Source organism: Bos grunniens, chromosome 5, assembly GCF_055505025.1.
Source record: "Bos grunniens cultivar Pamir isolate PY7600 chromosome 5, Bosgru_T2T1.0, whole genome shotgun sequence".
NCBI lineage: Eukaryota > Metazoa > Chordata > Mammalia > Artiodactyla > Bovidae > Bos > Bos grunniens.
Genome location: NC_141169.1, coordinates 100,306,255 through 100,330,343, shown reverse-complemented (window position 1 = coordinate 100,330,343; position 24,089 = coordinate 100,306,255). Strand labels below are relative to the sequence as shown.

Below are 24,089 nucleotides of genomic sequence, written 5' to 3'. Positions count from 1 at the left end.
TCACTTCAAGCATAGTCCTTGATCTCACTCAGCTGCAGAGATGAATAACCAAGAAGCCACCTATGCAGAACTGAAGGGAGTTAAGAACTCAAACAGGCCGAAAAGAAAACCTAAGGTTTCTAAAAGTTCGATTTCAATGACTGAGCAGGAATTAACATATGTAGAATTAAATCTTCAAAATGCTTCTCAGAATCTTCATGGGAACAACAAGAATTACCGCTCCAAAGGTAAACACTTACTAGACACACATGCAACTGTTCCAGGATGTGAAGTGGGGTGCAGAGGTGTGGAGGAAGAGTAGGGGATAAGCTCACGTATTTTTCACTTTGAGGAACAGAACTTAAAGCTGGATATGGGATTCTGATGTGAAATCGGAGGACTACTTTTATTCCGGCATTACTATAATTTGAAGTTTTTGATCAACAATTCATGTAGTCTCATATTTGCTGAAAACGCAATGGTATATTCTGAGAGAAAGACTACAGTGGTCAAAATGGGTTGGGGTCCAAGTTTATATCCATAACTCTGTGTTCGTGTGGGTTCTTGTGTATGTAAACTCTGAACAGCTGTCCCCATCACTCCTTTCTCTGTGTCCTTTTCTGTCCCTGCAGGTTCACCATCACCTCCAGAGAAGTTCATTGCTGGAATCCTGGGAATCATCTGCCTCGTCTTGATCTCCACTGTGGTGACAGTGATCACTGTTACTCCTTGTAAGTACGTTTTTGAAAAACTGTAAGGGAATTTATCACTTTACTGATGGTCAGTGCTGCTAAACATTTCATAATATTATAGAATGTACCTATCATTAAAATACATGCAATTAGAACAAATGCAGTGTATCTAATTTGTCAGAAATATACAACACAGGAGAATTACAGAGAGCATGTATATGTATATTCTGAATTCATAACTCAAAACCATGCTTTAGGAGATTTAAAGATCTTATTGAGAATTACAAATTAATTCTTGAGACTGTTTAAAGCAAATACTGTAAGACGTGGTGAAGTTTGTTCCGTTAGGTTTTTGAAATATTTTTTTCATCAAGTCTTCATTACCTAATTAATTTTTCTTGCTAAATCAGTTTTATTTCAGATTACTCTAATTCTAAACAATAAACTGAATTCTCAAGCTCATACACTAAAATCATTATGATTCATTTAAAGCAATATTAACTTTTTAATGATTAATTTTGTAGCTACTGTAATACAGGAACAGAATTACTCCTCTCTCATAACAAGGCTCCAGAAAGGTACATAATGATTTTCAAAGTTCTGATATGAATACATATCATTTTTGTCTCTATCTTAGGCTAGTGAAAATAAGAATAGATTTGGGGATAGAACATAATTTATAAAATCAAGCAATAAGCATTCATAAATAAATGATTATAGGAGAGTGCTTCTCCCTATGCAATAATATGATCACCATATCCATTGTTGGCAATTGGCTGGAATTTCCTCCTGTTACAATATGATAAGAGACAATTAATTTTGCTATTCTAAAAGAGAAGTTTCATTTCTTGATTTTTAGGACATGTACAGAGTAGACATTTCTATGTATTTCCTTTATATGAGGACATATATTAAAGACAGACCCTCTCTATGAATGCATGAATGAGATTTGTTTTATATGTACCAGCCTTGAGGATGCATAGATATGTTATTTTATATATATATATATATATGTGTGTGTGTGTGTGTGTGTGTGTGTGTATACATATGTTTATATCTATGCATATATGTAAGTTAATTTTTATTTTCCAAATTCAAATTATTTTTGAATAGTAATTCATAATCTTTCTTCAGAATGTCATTGTGGTCATTGTCCAAAAGACTGGTTTACATATTCCAACAACTGCTATTATACTAGTTTGGAAAAAAAATCGTGGAATGAGAGTTTGATATTCTGTGCTACTAAGAATTCTACTCTGCTTTATATAGATAATGAAGAGGAAACGGTAAGATATTAAATGTGTCCAACACTTTGCTAAAGGCTTCATTTAGTCAGCATTATATTTGTTAGAATTCACTTGTGCTTTTGTACATATTTGTAGCTTGTTTATTTTAAGGTCTGCTAGTATTCCATTAAACAATGGAATATAACTTTATGATACTTTGTTTACATTTTTATACCACTCATGCATGTGTGGTAATTTCTGGTTCTTGCTTTTCATAGAAAACCATGCTTCTACAAATGCTATTAAATTCTAAAATACACTGTGCTATCTAATTTTACCATACATCAAGGAAAATAAACATATAATTTTGCCTATAGAATTATGTAATTGCACATCAGACCATGGAATAGAAGTTTCAACTTCCCAGCAGCCCCACCCCTCTGTAATATCTTATCACTTCTCCACCTCTTCATTTGGTCACTGTCCTGACTTTTGTTACTATAGAATCTATTTGGTTGCTTTTGAATCTTATACATGGAATCCCATGTTCGTGCTTAGTCGTTCAATTGTGTCTGACTCTTTGCAACCTCATTAACTTCAGCCTGTCAGGCTCCTGTGTCCCTGGAATTTTCCAGGCAAGAATACTGAAGTGGGTTGCCATTTTCTACTCCAGGACATGGAATCATACAGGTTGTCCCTGTCTCATCACTGCCATATGATATTTTGCAGTTCCTCCAACTTTTTGCATTTGTGTGAAGTTTGTAAATTTCCACAGCTCATTGTGTGAATTCAACATTGAAGATCCATTCTTTCCAATGCCGCTGGGTGGAGATGAAGTCTTACACCCTCAGGGATAAAGAGGCTTCTTAGCTTCAGTAGTTTTAGTCAAGACATCCCCTTTGCTGGTCCCACTCCCACCCCTTTCACCCAACCCTAGTGTCTCTCAGTGGAGGAAACAGAGGCAATTTCTCTGACTGCTCCTTGTTAGTAAGTGTCCTGACGGATCTTGTAAGACTAACCTGGTGTTGCCTACACACTTCTCTCAACACACAGGAGGAATGGCTGTCCTGTGCCACCCCTAAAAGCCAGGTTAGATATTGGGTGTTTGGGAAGTAAGAGGCCTAGGTCACTTTCACCTGGTTGGTGGGGAGATACAAGATGCCCCTAATTGTCACTCCCTCACCTCCCACCTTGTTCTCTCATCACGGAGAAGTGATTAGCGATTACAGAGGAGTAGGGCTGCTGGGAAGTCTCAAGCCACATCACCCTTCTCTTTCCACCTTTCAGAGTTCTCCTTTCTCGTGTCTTTCACTAGTTCCCATGTTTACAGTTGAACTTAGCGGAGGAGCAGAGAGAAATGAGTCTCTGACCCCTTGTCTGGTCCACTGGATTCCACCAATACAGAAACAGATGGCTTTGGGGTTTATCTAGTCAAAGAATGGTGTCAGGCTCAGAAAACCAAATCCGGCTCTCATGTCACTTATTTTCTCAATTTCATTTCCTTAATTTCCCTCTAAAACTGAAATTCTGAGAAATATATAATAGTAGAGAAATCCATTGATATCGTCACAATATCCAGAAAAATGAATGTCATGGAATCTAAAGACTTATTTAAAGCCTTGCTATGTGAGTTTTGACATGAGGAAAAATGAAATCATATGAATCAGAATTTTCCTCATTGCACTTATTCAATTACTCCACTTTCTTAATCCTTAGGCTTAATGTCAGATGTAGTTCACAGCTGTAAGTATCCCCAAGTTGTTATGCAAGGTGTATTCTTTTGTGGGATCTCTACAACTAATTCATGTCTTTGTAAATATTCCCTTTATTAAATGGCTGTCAAAATAAAAGGAATTTTCCTTATTAATATTAGAACACAGTGAAACTGATGAGTATAATGTTGAGTTGATTTTGAATCAAAAGTACAGATACTGGTTAATATTTATTGCACTATTAAAACTTCGAACTTTCAACTCTTATGTTTTTTAGTGTTAGATTAGAATCTAACATGCTCAATTTGTTCAAAGAATGAAAGATGCTATGAAAGAACACATCCTTTGACTTGCATTTTAAAAATTAACAAAAACATTCCATAATGACTATTTAAATGATAATTCTTTATTTTGGGCTAGAAATTTCTGATGTCCCTATCAATTGTATCGTGGATTGAAGTCTTTCGTGAAGGCCGCGGTCATCCTTGGAAGTGGCTAAATGGTTCAACTTGCAAACTACAGTAAGTTTGTAAAAAGAATGCTATATAGAGGAGGAAAAATACAAAAAAGAAATATTTTTTAAAATAATACGAATACACTTGTTTTAGTCAAATTATAGAAAGCTGAAGAAAGATATTGAAAGTTAATAAAATGTTGATACTAATGTTGAAAAATAGACCACTCTGTAGCCCGATTTCCTAGTAACAAGCTCTTACTGAAATTTTATTAAAGACTTCATTACCCATTTTCAAAATATCTTGTATTACAGTTACACAGAAAATGCTATTGTTTCATGAATTGTCTTCATATAATATAACAGTTTTATGCATTTTTCCATAACAGGATAACAGACAATATACCTGGTGAACATAACTGTGCTGTACAATCTTTATGGGGCATTGGAGCAGAAGACTGTCAGTTTCCAAATGTATATCATTGCAAGCGCAAGCTTGAGAATTAAAATATGAGTTTGGATGCTGTTGGGTAACGACCTTTTATGAAATGGAAATAATATTCTGATTGCATACATTTTAAAATGAATTATATTATTTTTTCTGATAATGAATGTTTTTCAAAAACAGTTGAAATATATTTATGTGTGCTCATTTGTTCAGTTGTGTCTGACTCTTTGAGACCCCATGGACTATAGGCTGTCATGCTTCTTTGTCCCAGGAATTCTCCAGTCAAGAATACTGGATTGATTCTATTCCCAGGTTTTTAAGGAATTTCCACACTGTTCTGCATAGTGGCTGTACCAGTTTGCATTCCCATCAACAGTGTAAGAGGATTTCCTTTTTCTCCACACGCTCTCCAGCTATTTGTCGACTTTTTTATGGTGGCCATTCTGACCGGCAGAGACGATACCTCATTGTGTTTTTAATTTGCATTTCTCTAATAATGAGTGATATTGTGATATGAGAAAGCTACAAATCTTTTCGTATGTTTTATGAGCCTTCTATATATCGTCTTTGGAGAAATGTCTGTTTAGTTTTTGGCCCATTTTAATTGAGTTGTTCATTTTTCTGGTATTGAGCTGCATGAACTGCTTATGTATTTTGGATCTTAATTCTTTGTCAGTTGTTTCATTTGCTATTATTGTTTTCTATTCTGAAGACTGCCTTTCCACCTAGCTTATAGTTTCCTTTGTTGTGCAAAAGCTTTTAAGTTTAACTAGGTCCCATTTGTATTTTTGTTTTTATTTCCATTACTCTACAAGGGAGTCATAGAGAATCTTGCTGTGATTTATGTCAGAGGGTGTTATGCCTCTGTTTTCCTCTAAGAGTTTTAAGAGTTTCACTCCAGTACTCTTGCCTGGAAAATCCCATGGATGGAGGAGCCTGGTAGACTGCAGTCCATGGGGTCACTAAGAGTCGGACACGACTGAATGTGTCCAACTTTCACTTTTCACTTTCATGCATTGGAGGAGGAAATGGCAACGTACTCCAGTGTTCTTGCCTGGAGAATCTCAGGGACGGTGGAGCCTGATGGGCTGCCGTCTATGAGGTCCCACAGAGTTAGACACGACTGAAGCGACTTAGCAGCAGCAGCAACAGTGTTAAATGTAGATCTTTAATCCATTTTGAGTTTATTTTTGTTTATGGTGTTAGAAAGTGCTCTAGTTTCATTCTTTTGCATATGGTTGACTGGTTTTCCCAGCGTTTGAATTAGTTCTAATGAGGTGGATGAAACTGAGGCCTATTATACAGCGGGAACTAAATCAGAAAGAGAACCATCAATACACTATATTAATGCACATATATGGACTTTAGAAAGAAGGTAATAATGATCCTATACGCAAGGCAACAAAAGAGACACAGATGTAAAGAACAGACTTTTAGAGTATGCGGGAGAATGCAAGGGTGGGATGATTTCAGAGAATAGCACTGAAACATGTATATTCCCGTATATAAAAGAGATGATCAATGCAAGTTGGATGCATGAAGCAGGATTCTCAGAGCTGGTGCCCTGGGACAACCCAAGGGATGGGGGAGGGAGGAAGGTGAGAGCGGGGTTCTGAATGGGGGAACACATGTGCACCTATGGCTGATTCATGTCCATGTATGAGAAATATGCCACAATATTTTAAAGTAATTATTCTCCAATTAAACTAAATTAATTAATTAAAAAAAAAAGACTACTGGAGTGGGCTATCATTTCATATTCCCTGGAGGACCTTCCTGACCCAGGGATCAAACCCTCATCTCCTGCACTGGCAGGCAGTTGCTTTACCACTAGTGCCACCTGGAAAACCCCACTGAAGTATCATATACACATCCAATAATATAGGTATCGTTACTTTTGTCTCACTTTTTTTGCTCAACAGTATGTTTATGGCATTCAAACTTCTAAAAGGTTGCATACTGTGTGAGCCCATTTCTATGTAATATCAAAAATAGGAGTCAAGAGACCAAAAGTAGATTAGTGATTACTAAGAGTTCTGAAGAGACAGAATAGGAAAAGACTGCAAATTGATTAGTGATGAATGCTTTCTAGAGTTTGATAATAGTGACGTTCGTAAACTGTGAATAATTTTAAAATCATGGAGTTATATATTTTAAATGGATAAATTTTATGTTCTGTAAATTACACCTCAATAAACTTTTTAAAAAATAACTGCTTTGGGACTGCATTTAATCTTTAAAATAATTTCTGAAGATAATCGTCTTACAGTATTGACCCTTCCAGTCAATATTCATGCTTTATCCTTCCAATCAATTAGGTTTTCTTTAAATTCTCCCTATTTTATTGATCAATTTTTATTTATTATTTTTTTGTGTGACACTGTTCAGCATGTGGTAATTTGATTCAGTGACCAGGGATCGAACGCCCACTCCCTGCACCGGGAAACAAGTAATCCGAACCACTGGACCACCAGCGAAATCCCTCTAGAATATTTTATAGTTTCCAACGTTGAAATTTCACACAAATATGGACTTTTCATAGCCATGCTTTTGTAAATAGCAATTTTGTTTTTAAATTTGTAGTAATTGTTGCTGCTACAAATAGAATTATGCCCAATGACTTCTCTGATTGTAGGTATTAATTTTATTATTTCAAATATATATTCCTCTGGATTGTTTATGTAAATAGATATCGCATCTCTGAATAATCACGTTTTATTTCTTCCCTCCAGGTGCAATAACTTTTTCTTGTTTTTCTTTTCTTTTTTTTTTCCTTCTTGTTTTTGACTTATTTTTACCCAATTGCCTTTTATTTCCAATGTTGAACAGATGATACAGTAAAGGTCTTATAAGTATCCTTCCTATACTGGGGGAAAATACTTCAATATTTCATCGCTCAAATATGAGGTCTTTTTAAAGGTTTTTTCATATACCTTTCTAACATAAAAGCAATTCCATAGTATTCAAAAAATTCTTACAGGTTTTGTATGCAATCACTCATGTTACCATTTTGTTATTTTCTTTCAATGAAATGAGAAAATTTTTAATGTTTTTGAAATATCTCTTTCCTTCAAATGTTGACCAATTATGCATTCTTGAAATAAAACCACAAAAATCATTCTGTATTTTCTTCCTTTGAAAAATCACTGCATATATCATATTTAGATTAAGATGATTTTCTTCATCCATTTATCACAAAGAGTTTGGACTGAGTCCATTGATATTATGTAACTTGACATGTTTTGTTATCAAGGCTCTTTGGAAGACTCTGCTTTATGGTGAAAGACCTGGCAAAGTTTTAAGTGTTATTATTCACTACTGTTACCATTGGAGCTCCTAGAATTTTTTGTAGGAAGGTTTGTACAGTGAACCTAATATATTTAACACATGTTAAGCTTATACAGGTTTATGGTTGTTGTACTACATTTGTTAATTTGCATTTTCTAGACATTCTATTTCATATGGATTGTAAAAAGTTCTTATAATACAGCTTTATTGTCTGTTTAACATCCGTAAAAACCATAATGGTTTTGTAAGGTTTCAGTTCAGTCACTCAGTCATGTCTGACTCTGCAACCCCATGGACTGCACTATGCCAGGCCTCCCTGTCCATCACCATCTCCCAGAGCTTGCTCAAACTCATGTCCATCGACTCGGTGACACCATCCAACCATCTCATCCTCTGTTGTGCCCTTCTCCTCCCGCCTTCAATCTTTCCCAGCGTCAAGGTCTTTTCCAGTGAGTCAGTTCCTCCCATCAGGTGGCCAAAGTATTAGAGTTTCAGCTGCAGCATCAGTCCTTCCAGTGAATATTCAGGACTGATTTTCCCCAGGATGGACTGGTTTGATCTCCTCCCAGCCCAAGGGACTCTCAAGAGTCATCTCCATCACCACAGTTCAAAAGCATCAATTCTTCAGTGCTCAGCTTCTATATGGTCCAACTCTCACATCCATACATGACTACTGAAAAACCAAGCTTTGTGTAGACAGACCTTAAAGTAGTGTCTTTGATTTTAATATGCTGTCTAGTTTGGTCATAGCTTTCCTTCAAGGAACAAGCATCTTTCAATTTCATGGCTGCAGTCAAATCTGTAATTTGGAGTCCAAAAAAATAAAGTCTCTCACTGTTTCCATTGTTTCCCCATTTCTTTGCCATATACTGATGAGATTGGTTACCATGATCTTCGCTTTGTTAAGTTTTAAGCCAGGTTTTTTACTCTCCTATTTCATTTTCATCAAGAGGCTCTTTAGTTTTTTGCTTTCTGCCATAAGGGTGGTGTCATCTACATATCTGAGGTTATTGATATTTCTCCCAGCAATCTTGATTCCAGCTGTGCTTCATCCAGCCTGGCATTTCACATGATGTGCTCTGCATGGAAGTTAAATAAACAGGGTGACAATATACAGCCTTGACATATTCCTTTCCCAATTTGGAACCAGTCTGCTCTTCCATGTCTGGTTCTAACTGTTGCTTCTTGACCTACATACAGATTTCTCCAGAGACAGGTCAGGCGGTCTGGTAATCCTATCTCTTGAATAATTTTCCACAGTTTGTTGTGATCTACACAGTCAAAGGCTTTGGCATAGTCAAAGCAGAAGGTGTTTTTCTGGAAGTCTCTTGCTTAGGCATATATAGCAAATTTTGGGGAAATGTTCATTTGAACTTAAAAAATAAGAATATTCTATGTTAGTGTATGTGTGTGTGTTCATATATGTACTGGTTACTTGTCTAGCTTAGATATTTCTATTGCCTACTGCTATATCTGCTTGCTTGATAAGTAGTAGAGATAAATTGTTTAAATTTCCATTTATGATTATTTATGCATGGTTTTCAAATCTGTGTTGACCTTGTGCTATTCAGTACATACATTTTTTAATTGCTAATAGCTTAGATACTCAATATACAATTATTAAACAGGCTCCATCTTTTGTAACGTGGTTCTTGCTTTATACTGTGAGAGTACATTAACTAAAGCAGTTTGTGTTTTTACTTTGCTGTTCATGGATTTTTATAAAATAATATGGCTCATTAAGTCAGCAGTTATTAAAATAACTGTTTTACATACATAGCTGTGTTAAACAAAATATTTTAAAATATAAACATTATTAAAATTTAAATGGAAAGCTATTCCCTGTATATTTAATATGAATTTAGGATTTATATGCTCTATTTACATACATTATTTATATGTAAGTACATATAGTTAATATTTAAGTATAATGTTACTTTGAATTCTACATTATGTTGTTTTCTTAGCTTTCACAATAAATATTTTTAACTTTCTTTTATAAGAATTTATAAATTTAATATGTCTTAGTTCTATAGGTAGAGAAGGCAATGGCGACCCGCTCCAGTACTCTTGCCTGGAAAAATCTAATGGATGGAGGAGCCTGGTAGGCTGCAGTCCATGGGATCGCTGTCGGACATGACTGAGCGATTTCACTTTCATGCACTGGAGAAGGAAATGGCAACCCACTACAGTGTTCTTGCCTGGAGAATTCCAAGGACAGGGGAGCCTCGTGGAGTGCTGTCTATGGGGTCGTGCAGAGTCTGACACGCCTGAGGCAACTCAGCAGCAGTTCTATAAGTGCCCTACATTTTACAGCATGCATTCTTTACTCAATACTCCAGTAAGTTCATATTTTTGTACTTTCATGAAACAACGAAAAGACATAATTTCTCTCTACTATTTTCACTGCTCATGCCATTTTTGCTGCCTTGAATTCTAATACAAACATATATTTACAATTTGATAGTTTACCATTACTATTTTACCTGTCAATATCTATTTGGATATATCCACATAAGTTCTTTTCTTCAGTTCTTCGTTCCTATCTGCATATCCAAATTTTCAACTAGAATAATAGTTTCTTCATTATAAGACCTTAAAATGTTTCCTTTACACAGAGTTATTTCGTAATTTTGGAAATTTCCCTCCATTTAAAAAACTTCCTAGAAATGAATCCATCTAGCCATCTTGTTAGAAGGATAATATCACAATTACTATGGACATGTAATTTATCTATATTTCTTAGGTCACTAGGTACTGCCATTTTAGATTTAGTCACAAAAACATTTTATATGATAAACAGTAAATTCAAAATACTCTTAGTATTTTGAGTATTTATCTTGGCTCTACGTGGACTAACCATTCTGCTGCTACTGCTGCTAAGTCACTTCAGTCATGTCCGAATCAGTGCCACCCCATAGACGGCAGCCCACCAGGCTCCCCCGTTCCTGGGATTCTCCAGGCAAGAACACAAGAGGGGGCTGCCATTTTCTTCTCCAATGCATGAAAGTGAAAAGTGAAAGTGAAGTCACTCAGTCAGGTCCGCCTCTTAGCAACCCCATGGACTGCAGCCTACCAGGTGCCAAAAATACCCAGAATACCTGTGATTAGAGCCATGACATTAAAAGACGCTTAATCCTTGGAAAGAAAGTTATGTCCAACCTACATAGCGTATTCAAAAGTAGGGACATTACTTTGCCAACAAAGGTCTGTCTAGTCAAGGCTATGGTTTTTCCTGTGGTCATGTATGGATGTGAGAGTTGGACTGTGAAGAAGGCTGAGTGCCGAAGAATTGATGCTTTTGAACTGTGGTGTTGGAGGACTCTTGAGGGTCCCTTGGACTGCAAGGAGATCCAACCAGTCCATTCTGAAGGAGATCAGCCCTGGGATTTCTTTGGAAGGAATGATGCTAAAGCTGAAACTCCAGTACTTTGGCCACCTCATGCGAACAGTTGACTCATTGGAAAAGACTCTGATGCTGGGAGGGCTTGGGGGCAGGAGGAGAAGGGGATGACAGAAGATGAGATGGCTGGATGGCATCACTGACTCGATGGACGTGAGTCTGAGTGAACTCCGGGAGTTGGTGATGGACAGGGAGGCCTGGCGTGCTGCGATTCATGGGGTCACAAAGAGTCGGACACGACTGAGTGACTGAACTGAACTGAACTGACCTGTACAGAAAAGCTCTTAATAACCCAGATAACCACAATGGTGTGGTCACTCACCTAGAGCCAGACATTCTGAAGTGTGTAGTCAAGTGGTCCTTAGGAAGTCTTACTAAAAACAAGGTAGTGGATGTGGTGTAATGCCAGCTGAACTTCCAAATCCTAAAGAATAATGCTGTTAAAGTGCTGCACTCAATATGCCAGCAAACTGGAAAACTCAGCAGTGGCCACAGGACTGGAAAAGGGCAGTTTTCATTCCAATCCCAGAGAAAGGCAATGCCGAATAATGTTCAAATTTTCCTACAATTGCACTCATTTCACATGCTATCAAGATTATGCTCAAAATCCTTGAAGCTAAGCTTCAGCAGGACATGAACAGAAAACTTCCAGATATTCAGGCTGGATTCAGAGAAGGCAGATGATCACATTGCCAATATCCATTGAACCATAGAGAAAGCCAGGGAACTCCAGAAAAAAATCTACTTTCGCCTCATCGACTCTGCTAAGCCTTTGACTGTGTGGATCACAACCACCTGTGGAATATTCTTAAAGAGATGGGAATACCAGACCAATTTAGCTGCCTCCTGAGAAATCTGCATGCAGGTCAAGAAGCAACAGTAGAACAGGACATGGAACAACGGAATGGCAATTGGTTCAAAATTCGAAAAGAAATACTTCAAGGCTGGATATTGTCACCCTGCTTATTTAAATTATATGCAGAGTACATCATATGAAGTGCTGGCTGGATGACTCACAAGATGCAATTAAGATTGCAGTGAGAGATATCAACAACCTCAGATAGCAGATGATACCACTTTAATGACAGAAAGTGAAGAGAAACTAAAGAGCCTCTTGATGCAGGTGAAACAGGAGACTGAAAAAGATGGCTTAAAGTTCAACAATCAAAAATCAGAGATCATGGCATCCAGTCCCATCACTTCATAGCAAATAGACGGAGAAAAAGTGGAAACAGTGTCAAATTTCATTTTCTTGGGCTCCAAAATCAATGTCTACAATGACTGCAGCCATGAAATTGAAAAGCGCTTGCTCCTTGGAAGTAAAGCTATGACAAAATTAGATAGCATATTAAAAAGCAGATATATCATTTTGCTGACAAATTTCCATATAATCAAAGCTATGGTTTTTCCAGTAGTCATGTATGGATTTGAGAGTTGAACCATAAAGGCTGAACGCCAAAGAATTGATGTTTTCCAGCTATGGTCCTGGAGAGAGTTCCTTGGACAGCAAGGAGATCAAGCCAGTCAACCCTAAAGGAAATAAACCTTGAGTATTCATGTGAAGGGCTGATGCTGAAACCGAAGCTCCAATACTTGGCCACTTGATGTAAAGAGCTGACTCATTGGAAAGGATCCTGATGCTGGAAAAGATTCAATGCAAGAGGAGAAGAGAGCCACAGAGGAATATGTGACTGGATGACCTCACTGACTCAATGGACATGTAGTCGTGGGTGTGCTCAGTCTTTTCAGTCATGTCTGATTCCATGACCCCATGGACGGTAGCCCCGCTAGGCTCCTCTCTCCATGGAATTTTCCAGGCAAGAATTCTGGAGTGGGTTGCCATTTCTTTCTCCAGGGGATCTTCCTCAGCCAGGGATTGAACCCAGGTCTGTTGCATCACAAGCAGACTCTTTACCATCTGAGCCACCAGGGAAGCCCATCACTGGACGTGAATTTAAACAAACTCAGGGAGATAGTAAAAGGGAAATTTTGCCTGCTGCAGTCCACAGAGTCACAAAGAGTCAGACATGGCTTCACGACTGAACAACAACAATAAATTGGTAGATAACTACAGATTTATATTCCATTTGTCTAGATTTTAGAAAGACAAAAAATAGATGACAGTTAAAAAAGTTTAAAATGTAGTAACTCTTCTGAATTAGGGACAAGTATCCTTAAATACGTACTATTAATGGAATTATGATTTCCTCTATTATAATAGAAATGACACAATGAGATTATAAGGAAAAGAAATAAATTATGCCTAGATTTAGCAAACTTATCTAAAAGTAAAACTTAAACATTGAAGTTACTCTTGACAAGGAGTAGATTCAGCATTGATGAATGAAGTGAAAGCAAGTTAACAGCGGGGTGATCATGTCCTTTGTCCCCCTATATCTTTTAGAAAGTGAAATCAATTCTCAGAAGAACTCACCAAAGAACAAACTAACTGATACACTACATATCCAAAGTCTCCTATATTCTGGAGTTGTGTGATGAGATAAACTGTCTTCAAAATACCCAAGGGTAAGAATTTCCTGTATCGGTGACTCGGTGATAAGAAGTGTACTTTTTCCACTATTGTTTCACTCTGGGCCTTCACAGGGCAGTCTGTGAAGACCACAGACATTGTTTGATTTTCACAGTAACCTGGCCACTCACGGAAGAGGCAGGACTCTGGCCTGTAGAAAGTATGTGTTTCCCTCTCCTTCCTAATTCCTCATCTCATTTAGCAGGAGATTACAAATGCCAATGTGGTTCGACTTAGGGACAATTGCTAAGCAAACAAATTAAAGAGATATTCGTATCTGTATTTGATATTTGGGTATTTTAGTTTTGGGAGAAAATAAGAATAAAATATGAAGTATTGAGGAAGATGTCTTAAAATGTTCAAATTCTTGCCTGCAGACATTATTCAAATGAAAACTTTCATGTATAACTGAGTTTCTTAATCAATCCAATTTAAGATGGAATATCAGTAGCATCAGGACAAGGGACAGTTAACATTGTATTTTGTCATCAATGGACATATAATTAGATATAGTATTAAATATTTAACTCAGCCCTTAAAAATAGGTTCTTAAAATGGATTCATAGAATTGTGAATGGCCAATAAAATTCTTCACTGGTCTAATTAAAGTAAAAATCAGAATATGGTACCTCCAGTAAAATGCTGGATTAACTCAATTATATACAATCAAATGCTTTATAAAAACTTGGTCATAAATTTGAAAAAAGATAAATCACACTAACACAGAGATTTGTGTCTAATAAATTATATTGCCTGATATGAATAATACCATGGCAATTGCATTAAAATAAGAAATAAAATAAAAGGCAAATTTAATATTAGGTGTTTTACATGCTTTATATCATACATATTTTTATTCTCATTTTATAATAGTAAACTCATTTGCTAAATACTAAATAATTTTTAATGGTCATACATTGTAAATTTCAAAGCCAGAATTAATTGTAGATTGCACTGACTACAGAATCCATTGACTGAATTTTTAAGGCACATTGTTGACTTCTTATAATTGCTGATACAACTAAAGCTTCCCTCATTGACTTAACAGCCTCAGGATCTTCCTCGAAGTTTGTACCAACATTGTTCTTCCATAAATGATGTATGCTTTTCCTTATCATTTTGTGATTTCATATCTTAGCCATTGTCAATTGTCAATTACTCATGTAAAATAAGTATTTAATGACATTTTAACATTGTTTTGTCTTTATATGATAAACTCTTTTGGAGAATTTAATATGTCATGTACCATTTTTAACATATAAAATATTTCTTTAATTTTTAATGATTTCTTAGAGCTCCACAATCACTCAAAATAGAATTATTTGATAGCATCTCATTCCATTTTCATTAATGAATGTCCCTATTAAAGTAGTTTAATGCAGAGTGTACCATATATGCCAATACTGTTATTCCCTCATCATAGAAAGCTGTCTTTAACTTTTAATGGATTTTAAACTTACCTATATAATTGGTGCAAGTTTTTCCAATATGGACTTTAATTTGAACAAAGATATTATAACAATTTTCAAGTGTTTCTGTGAATTTTGACTTTCAATTCATCAGGATATTACTATTTATGAACTTTTTCAGTTATCTACTAATTTTCATTGTTCCAATAAACAAGTAACATTATGTCATACAGAGAATTAGTTGTTTTTAACTAATTGATGACTGGTTGACAATATTGGTTTGATTTCTGTCACACATCAGCATACATTAACCATAGGTGTACATATGTCCCCTCCTTTGAGTTTCCCTCTCACCTCCCACCCATTCTCACCACTCTTGGTTATCAAACACCAAATACTGTTTTTAAAACTACTTACTCTACCATGAAACAGTTGTCTAAAGGTCTACTGAAATGAGAACCAACTTGTATTTGCTCAGCTGCTAAATGAGTGCTGTTAACTGATCTCACACATCACCCAGTTTAACCTTTCAAGGCTTCTTGTGATTTTATACACCATTTGTTAACTACTTATGTGAAGTTTCCATAGAGCAACATCCTTGACATTAAACAGCCACAGAGATGAAGAACCAAAAGGAAAGCTACTCAGAGCCGAGTCTGGTTAAGGACACCAGGAGACAGCAAATGAGAGGTGAGATCCTGAAAAGATCAATTTTAGCAGCTGAGCAGGAGAAAACCTACGTGGGATTAAACTTTCAAATTGCCTTTCATTATGTCAATGGAATGACAGGAACTACCCCTGCAAGTGTAAAGCATTTACCCACTTACATGATTTTATTAATGAGACTTAGACCTGGAGTTTGAAATACAATATTCTAATATGACATATGTGCTGTGCTGTGCTTAGTCGCTCAGTTGTGTCCAACTCTTTGCCACCCCATGGACTGTAGCCCGCCAGGCTCCTCTGTCCATGGGGATTCTCCAGGCAGGAATGCTGGAAAAGGTTGCCATGCCCTCCTCTAAGACTACCTACCCAGGCATTGCTGTAATTTGTAGTCTTTGATCTATAACTCGTGAAGCCTTATATTTGCTGAAAAAGGAATGGTATATTCTGAGAAGAGGATTGCAATGGTAGATATTGTTTTGGGGTCCAAGTTGATGTCTTTGAATTCTTACGGATTTGGGATCTTTTGTTCTAAAATAACTGTCTCCATCACTCCTTTCTCAGTGTTTCCTTTTCTCTCCCTGCAGATTCACCATCAGCTCGAGAGAAGCTCATTGTTGTGATCCTGGGAATCGTCTGTTTTGTCTTGATATATACTATAGTGAGAGTGATAACTTTTATTCCACGTAAGTCAAGTTTTGAAAGATTATAATTGAACCTTTCATTTTAATGATCATTGGTGCCTCTAAAATGTCATATTATTATGGAATAGAACTCTTATTTTAATGTGTGCATTTAGCCTAAGTATTGAATGGTTATTCTGAGTTGAGCAAAGTATAAATTACAGAATGATTGTAGGGAAATTAAATATATACATAGATATTTTCTGATTTCATAACTCAAAGATATACTTTAAGAAACTGAAACACCTTATTGAGAAAAACAAATTAATTCTTGAGATTGCTTGAACCAAGTATTGTAAGAGGTGGTTGAGTCTCTTCTCTAAGGTTTTTGAAATATACACACCCCAGGACAGAGGAGCCTGATGGGCTGCTGTCTATGGGGTCGCACAGAGTCGGACACAATTGACCCAACTTAGCAGCAGCAGCAGCAGCAGTCTTCATTACCTCATTAATTATTCTTAAAGCAATATTTTCCAGATCATCCTAAATCCTACAAACACCATGTTTAAACTAAAAACTAAAACTATTATGATTTATTTAAATCAATGTTAATATTTTAAAAGATTACTTCCATTTTTTTTCTAGGTACCCAAATATCAGAACAGAATAAGTCGTCTCTGGTAACAAAGCTTCAGAAAGGTACACAATGATTCAAACTTCTAATATAAATATAGTTTGTATTTTATCTCTCTCTTAGGCTAGTGAAGATAGAAATAGATTTTGGGGTAGAACATAAATTATAAAATCAGGCAACAAATATTCCTAAATAATCATTATAAGAGAGGCTTTACCCTATGCAGCAATATGATCACCATATCCATTATAGGCAATTGACTCTAATTTTATCCTGCTGTAAGAGATAAAAAATACTGTTATTTGAAAACAGAGGTTTTTAGTATCATATCTAAGAAACCATTGCCTAATCCAGGATCACACTTTCACCTATGCTATCTAAAGCATTGTTTTTACTTCATGTTTGTGCTTTCATCCATTTTCAGTTAATTTTCACATGTGACATAAGGGAAATATGATACATCTTTCTATCCCTTTATTTAAATCTTTGATTTTTAACAATTTTGTTTTTAAAGTATATGTTTTACACATATTAGTTAAATATATTTCTGGATATTTTATTATTTTGATCTAATTTATATGGAACATTTTTCTTTTTTTTCCCAACTTTATTGAGCTATAATTGACACATAACACTGTGTAAGTTCAAGGTATACAATGCATTGATTTTATACACGTATATTGTAAAGTGATTACCACTAGCCACATAATCACCATTTCTCTCTTGTGGTGAGAATATTTAAGATCTTCTCAGCAACATTCAAGTATTGAATACATTATTTTAAATTACAGTCACAATCCTGTACATTAGATACTCATCGTGTATTTATTTTATAACTGAAATTATGTACCCTTTGAACATTTCTCCTCCTTCTCTGCTCCCCAGCACGTAGAAACTACCATTCTGCTCTCTGTATCTATGAGTTCAGTTTTTTAGATTCCACAAATAAGTGACGCATACTATATTTGTCTTTATCTGACTTATTTCACCTAGTATAATGTCCTTAAAGTTCATCTATGTTGTTGCAAATGGCAGAATTTCCTTTTTTCTTGTGGCTGAATATTGCATTGTATGTATCTGCATATATGTGTGTGTGTGTGTGTGTGTGTATGTGTGTGTGTGTATCCCACAAGTTTTTAATCCATTCAATTGTCAATGGACACCTATGATGTTTCCATATCTTGGCTGTTGTAAATAATTCTACAAAAATGCTATTTTCAGATTACTCATTGCTGGCATTGAGATCACAATGCCAACAATGAGTAATTCTTAGGATTTTACCTTAAAAATCCAACTACATTAGCATCCCTAAAGGCTTTTTCATGATGTAATTTGCGTCTTCCTTTATAGTCTTATCTCCCTAAAAAGCACAGGAATAAAACTCCTGAACATTAACTGACATTTTAAATTTTAATTTATAGCTTTTAGTCTGCCCCATGTTATGTTTTCCTAGAGCTAATGATGTACTGATGTCTCTGAGAGCTCAGTTGGTAAAAAATCCACCCACAATGCGGGAGACCCTATTTTGATTCCTGGGTTGGGAAGGTCCCCTGGAAAAGGGATAGGCTACGCACTCCAGTATTATTGGGCTTCCCTTGTGGCTCAGCTGGTAAAGAATCCACCTGCAATGCAGGAGATCTGGGTTCGACCCCTGGGTTGGGAAGATCCCCTGGAGAAGGGAAAGGCTACCCACTCCAGTATTCTGGCCTGGAGAATTCCATGGACTGTATAGACCATGGGATCGCACATGGTCAGACACAACTGAGCTACTTTCACTTCACTTCAATAATGTACAGTAAAAGTTTTCCAGGGTGGATTTCCAGAGCCTCCATTGGACAATGGAACACAAGAAAATTCCACATCTAAAAACATGACTTTCAAAGAGAAACCACTTAATACAGGTATGTAGATAAAGGACTGAGACCAACAAGTATCTTCTCTGCTTCTCTCAGTCAATTGATAACCTGATCAATTTGGATGTTATTTTAGATTCAGCCAACTGTGAAGTCCAACTTTCATTTTATTTAATTTCAGAAAAAAAATACTCGTCTTTCCCAGTAGTTAGATTCTTCTGTATACATGATATATTCTTTTAAATCACCATTTCTCAAAATAATATTTTTTTCTACCAAAAAATTCTACATCTCCTTTAGCACATTCTCTAATCATTATTATATGCTCTCATATGGGTATGTAGATTAGGTACTAGGTAAGTGTATCAATGCTAATTTAAGATCAGCTCTGTACCTATAGATTTGACTTAGTCTAGAGAATGCTTCCCTTGCGGCTCAGCTGGTAAAGAATTCGCCTGCAATGCGGGAGACCTGGGTTCCATCCCTAGGTTGAGGAAATCCCCTGGAGAAGGGAAAGGCTACGCACTCCAGTATTCTGGCTTGGAGAATTCCATGGACTGTATAGTTCACAGGTCACAAAGAGTCAGACATGACTGAGTGACTTTCACATTCTTTCTTTTACAGAATACAAAGAAGTTGTTTTCCCCTGTGACCTCCTATCTGTAGAGATTGTGAGAAAAAACATCAATTTTCTAAGATATATATCCTAGAGAATTTTAATAGTCTTATGCATAGATTTGGAGGGATGTAAGTCATCTCCCTAAGGCCAGGAACTTAGAAATGAAGTCCATCCATCTCACGAAATCAATGGTTTTACAAGGACTGGAAAGGGTTCCTCAGTAGCTAAGTTCCAGAGCATTCCTTTCAAGATACACACTGAATGGTCTCCGGGGAATATCTTTTGCTTTTAAGGAAAGGAATGTAAAAGTAAATGCTCGTGTTGTGGACAGAAATGTTACTATTTTTCGGATGAATTGAAGAACTTTGAAGAAAGTAAAAAAAGCTGCAAGGAAATGGACTCCACACTTCTTAAGATAGAAGATAAGGAAGAACTGGTGATGTATTTCTTTTTCCATCTCACCCTGTGTTCATCTTATTCATCTGGCCATCTGGCCCGTTAGGTGTTGCCTAAATCATCTTTTCCTTTTTTAAGCTGTGCTGGGTCTTCCTCGCTACCCGTGGGCTTTCTCTAACTGCGGTGACAGGGCTTCTTGTGGAGGTGACTTCCCTTGTTGTGGAGTATGGGCTCGAAAGCTCAGGCTCAGTAGTTGAAGTGCTCAGGTTTAGCTGTCTGTTGCATGTGGAATCTTACTGGACTGGGGATCCAAGCTGTGTCCCCTGCATTGCCAGACAGATTCTTAACAACTTGACCATGGGGGAAGTCCTGTTAGCTAAATCTGAATGCTTGATAATATTTGAGTGTCCATAGTTTACAGTTGTAAGTTGATTCAGATCTAGACAGTTCTCATCTTAAGGTCAGAAATACAAGTAGAAATGAAATTAGAATTTCCTTTAATTCATCTAACTCACCCACAGTTAGAACTTTTCTAGTAGAGCAAATGTAAAAGGGAACATGAAACAATTAGGAAAAAATTATTTTTAAAATATTTCATTTTATCAGAGATAATTATATTTTCATACTGATAATTTCATGGAAATGTAGCTTCTCCCTGAAAAAAATGTCATTTTACCTCCAACAAAATCAAGAAGTACAATATCACTGAGTTTAGGGTAAAAGGAAGACTTAGTATGAATTTAAAATTGAGGATCAATTAATTCAAACTCATATTAAATTTTAACTCATACTAACTACCATGAAAATTGAAGTAAATATTTCATAATCCTAGAAGACCTGGGTTCGATCCCTGGGTCAGCAAGATCCCCTGGAGAAGGGAATGGCAACCCACTCCAGTATTCTTGCCTGGAGAATTCCATAGACAGGAGAGCCTGGTGGGCTCAAAAATTAGCTTTAGAGTCTAGAAGCCCTAATCTTTTATGTAGGATATCTTCATCAAGAATTAAGATCATCTATGAAAACCATAAAATTGAATGTCAAATCTTATGAATAGATGGTATGTGCGTAATTTTTTTCTGGGTAGAGAGACTAAGTTTTTGCCATATTCTCTATGGTGAAAGAAACAAAGGAAAATAAAAACAAACTAAGGGTAAAAACTAAAGCAGAATAGAGAAATACAGAATTTATAGTCAGAAACTCTCTCTTTAATTCCCTCTCACACATTACTTTGCTTGTAATAAAACTGGTTATATTTTCTTTCCAACATATGTTAGGAAGATCACATGAGATAATATATGTACATTGCTGTTGTTTGTTGTTGTTTAGTTGCTAAGTCATGTCGACTCTTTTGCGACCCCATGGACTGTAGCCCGCCAGGCTCCTCTGTCCATGGGATTTCCCAGGCAAGAGTACTTGGGTGGGTGACCATTTCCTTCTACAGGGAATCTTCCAGAACCAGAGATCAAATCCTCATCACCTTCATTAGCAGGCAGGTTCTTTACCACTAGCCATCAGGGAAATCCCAATATATGTGCATAAATGTGGTAAAAATTAAGTTACAAGATGAACATCAGTTACATTTGTACTTATCAAGTAATTTCCAGATACCTATGTAAACATCTCATCTGGTAGAATAAGGACACTTCTTCAAGATGCTCACTTCACAAAAAATAAGCACAGTATTTTGAAAAACAATTTAAATGAAATTGGTAAAAACCTCACATCTCTCATACCTGGACCTCAAAATACCAACCAATTTTGCTCAGAATTTTTTCTTGAGCTACAAGTGTCAATTTAGAAAGTAAATTAAGATATTTTAGTCTGAAGATTAAATAAGATATGTACAGGACTTCCCTAATGGTCCAATGGTTAAGACTTTACATTTCAACACACAAGGTACAGATGTGATCCCTCGTTATACAGCTAAAAGCCCACATACCTCTCGGCTAAAAATCAAAAGTATATAAAAAAAGCAGTACTATGTAAGAAACGAGTTGCCAGTCCAGGTTCGATGCACGATACTGGATGCTTGGGGCTAGTGCACTGGGACAACCCAGAGGGATGGTATGGGGAGGGAGGAGGGAGGAGGGTTCAGGATGGGGAACACATGTATACCTGTGGCAGATTCATTTTGATATTTGGCAAAACTAATACAATTATGTAAAGTTTAAAAATAAAATAAAATTAGAAAAAAAAGCAATATTACAACACATTCAATAAAAGCTTAAAAATGATCTACATCCAAAAAATCTTAAAAAAAAAAAGATAGGTAAGCTAAGACAGTGTTAATTTATGTCTCATTTATGTCACTATATTTAATAAATATAACTAAGATTCTATTATTTTATCATTTCAACAGAATCAGGATGAAATTGATCTTGATACTATTTGTTACTCAAAATAATAAAATATTAAAAAGATTATTATTTCATTTCAGAATTATGAAAAGACATTTTTCTCATAGAATATATCTCTTTTTATTGCAGAACTTCATTCAAAGCAGACTATCCTATTTCTATTGGATTGGATTATCTCGTAAAGGAACCAGAAATCAATGGACATGGGAAGATAAGTCAATGCCTTTTCCAAAATTGTAAGTCTCTAGAATAGATAGTAAATAAAAAGTTCCATATTCTAGTTTACACTTTGAAAAGTATATAGGGAAATGCACACTTTCAATATATAGACAAATATGCCTACGTATATGGGCATATACAGGTGGCTCAGTGGTAAAGAATCCATTGGTAATGCAGGAGACACAGGTTTGATCCCTGGATCAGGAAGATCCCCTGGAGAATGGCAACGCACTGCAATATTCTTGCCTGGGAAATCCCATGAATAGAGGAGGCTGGCAGGCTACTGTCCATGGGGTTGTAAAGAAGAGGACATAACTTAGCGACTAGCACACACATGAGCATTGCATGTACATACAGACACACACATACAAAGAATTTAAGTTCAGAAAATGAGTATATATAGAGAGGGAGGCTTTGCAACTTGTTGCTATAATCCTTATAAAGTATGCTTTAGGAAAGGCTAGGGCACCAAGGGATAGTTTCTTGTAAGGAAAGAAAAAATATATATACCTTAACTTTGAACCAATATTTCTTATGTTTGCATTAGTGAATGTCTATTTTACATTATTTATATGCTTTATTTTATTTTAAGTGATTGGATTGAGTCAAACGAAGGAAACTGTGCATATATTAAAGCAACAAAGATGTCTGCTTCTGACTGTTCCAGATTCAGGCGCTTCATTTGTGAGAAGTAGGTAGCTTGTCTTGCTACCTAATGAAACAACAACCAAAGACACATGCAACAACATTTCTTTATAAAAACTCAGACCCTTGGAAGTCCAGTCTGTGTATCTCTCATTTCAGAATGCTTTGTTATGGGCTGCACCTATATTTTAGCTTGGTAGAGATACATTGTGGACCCTCCACTTCTGCCTCTTTCAAACATAAATCCCAGATCACACCAGTTATGAGCACAGGTTGGCAGAGTGAAAAAGTATCAGTGCTTCTCATGAACCTTAGGACTGTGTAGCCAATTTCTTCAACTTACACAGATTTAGTAAGTAATCTTGCAAACTGTTGTCACAGCCATGTACATTTTACCTGGGATTTAATGCCAAGAATAAGTGAAGACATTATTCTGTATCAATTGTATATGCATTTGTTTGATTTATTACTTTTTAGCAGAAAGACAATATAATAACAGAAAGAAAATAAATAGATCTATGTTTGTGACCTATACCACAACTAATAGCTTGAATGCTCTCTGGCAAGTCCAGACTTCTGGGTATGATTCCATATTGCAAAGTGGCTGTACCATTTTGCATTCTATTAGCAGTGTATGAGAATTCCATTTGCTAGTGTCCTACTAACTTTAATATTGAAAAAATGAAAAAAATTTTAATAAAGGTGTGGTATAATAAAGGTATATTTGTATATCTCTAATGGATGTTGCCAGGAGAAATATCGATAACCTCAGATATGCAGACGATACCACCTTACGGCAAAAAGTGAAGAGGAAATAAAAAGCCTGTTGTGAAAGTGAAAGAGGAGAGTGAAAAAGTTGGCTTAAAGCTCAACATTCAGAAAACAAAGATCATGGCATCTGGTCCCATCACTTCATTGGAAATAGATGGGGAAACAGTG

At 36.1% G+C, this 24,089-nt stretch overlaps 2 protein-coding genes across 2 annotated transcripts; both read left to right on the top strand.

The window, feature by feature from the left end:
• LOC147372720 (NKG2-A/NKG2-B type II integral membrane protein-like) lies at positions 1-6,723 on the top strand. The gene is made up of 6 exons (XM_086404135.1): positions 1-227; positions 612-710; positions 1,196-1,249; positions 1,806-1,957; positions 4,030-4,130; positions 4,453-6,723. Exons 1-6 carry the CDS (start codon positions 41-43, stop codon positions 4,568-4,570), a joined length of 711 nt encoding a protein of 236 aa, XP_086260261.1. The 5' UTR covers positions 1-40; the 3' UTR covers positions 4,571-6,723.
• An 8,938-nt stretch (positions 6,724-15,661) lies between these two features.
• On the top strand, positions 15,662-23,826 carry LOC147372719 (killer cell lectin-like receptor subfamily F member 1). The gene is made up of 7 exons (XM_086404132.1): positions 15,662-15,831; positions 16,392-16,490; positions 17,073-17,126; positions 18,858-18,962; positions 19,827-19,969; positions 22,416-22,522; positions 23,098-23,826. The coding sequence occupies exons 1-7, from the start codon at positions 15,762-15,764 to the stop codon at positions 23,198-23,200; spliced, it is 681 nt and encodes a 226-aa protein (XP_086260258.1). The 5' UTR covers positions 15,662-15,761; the 3' UTR covers positions 23,201-23,826.
• Positions 23,827-24,089: the final 263 nt, after the last annotated feature.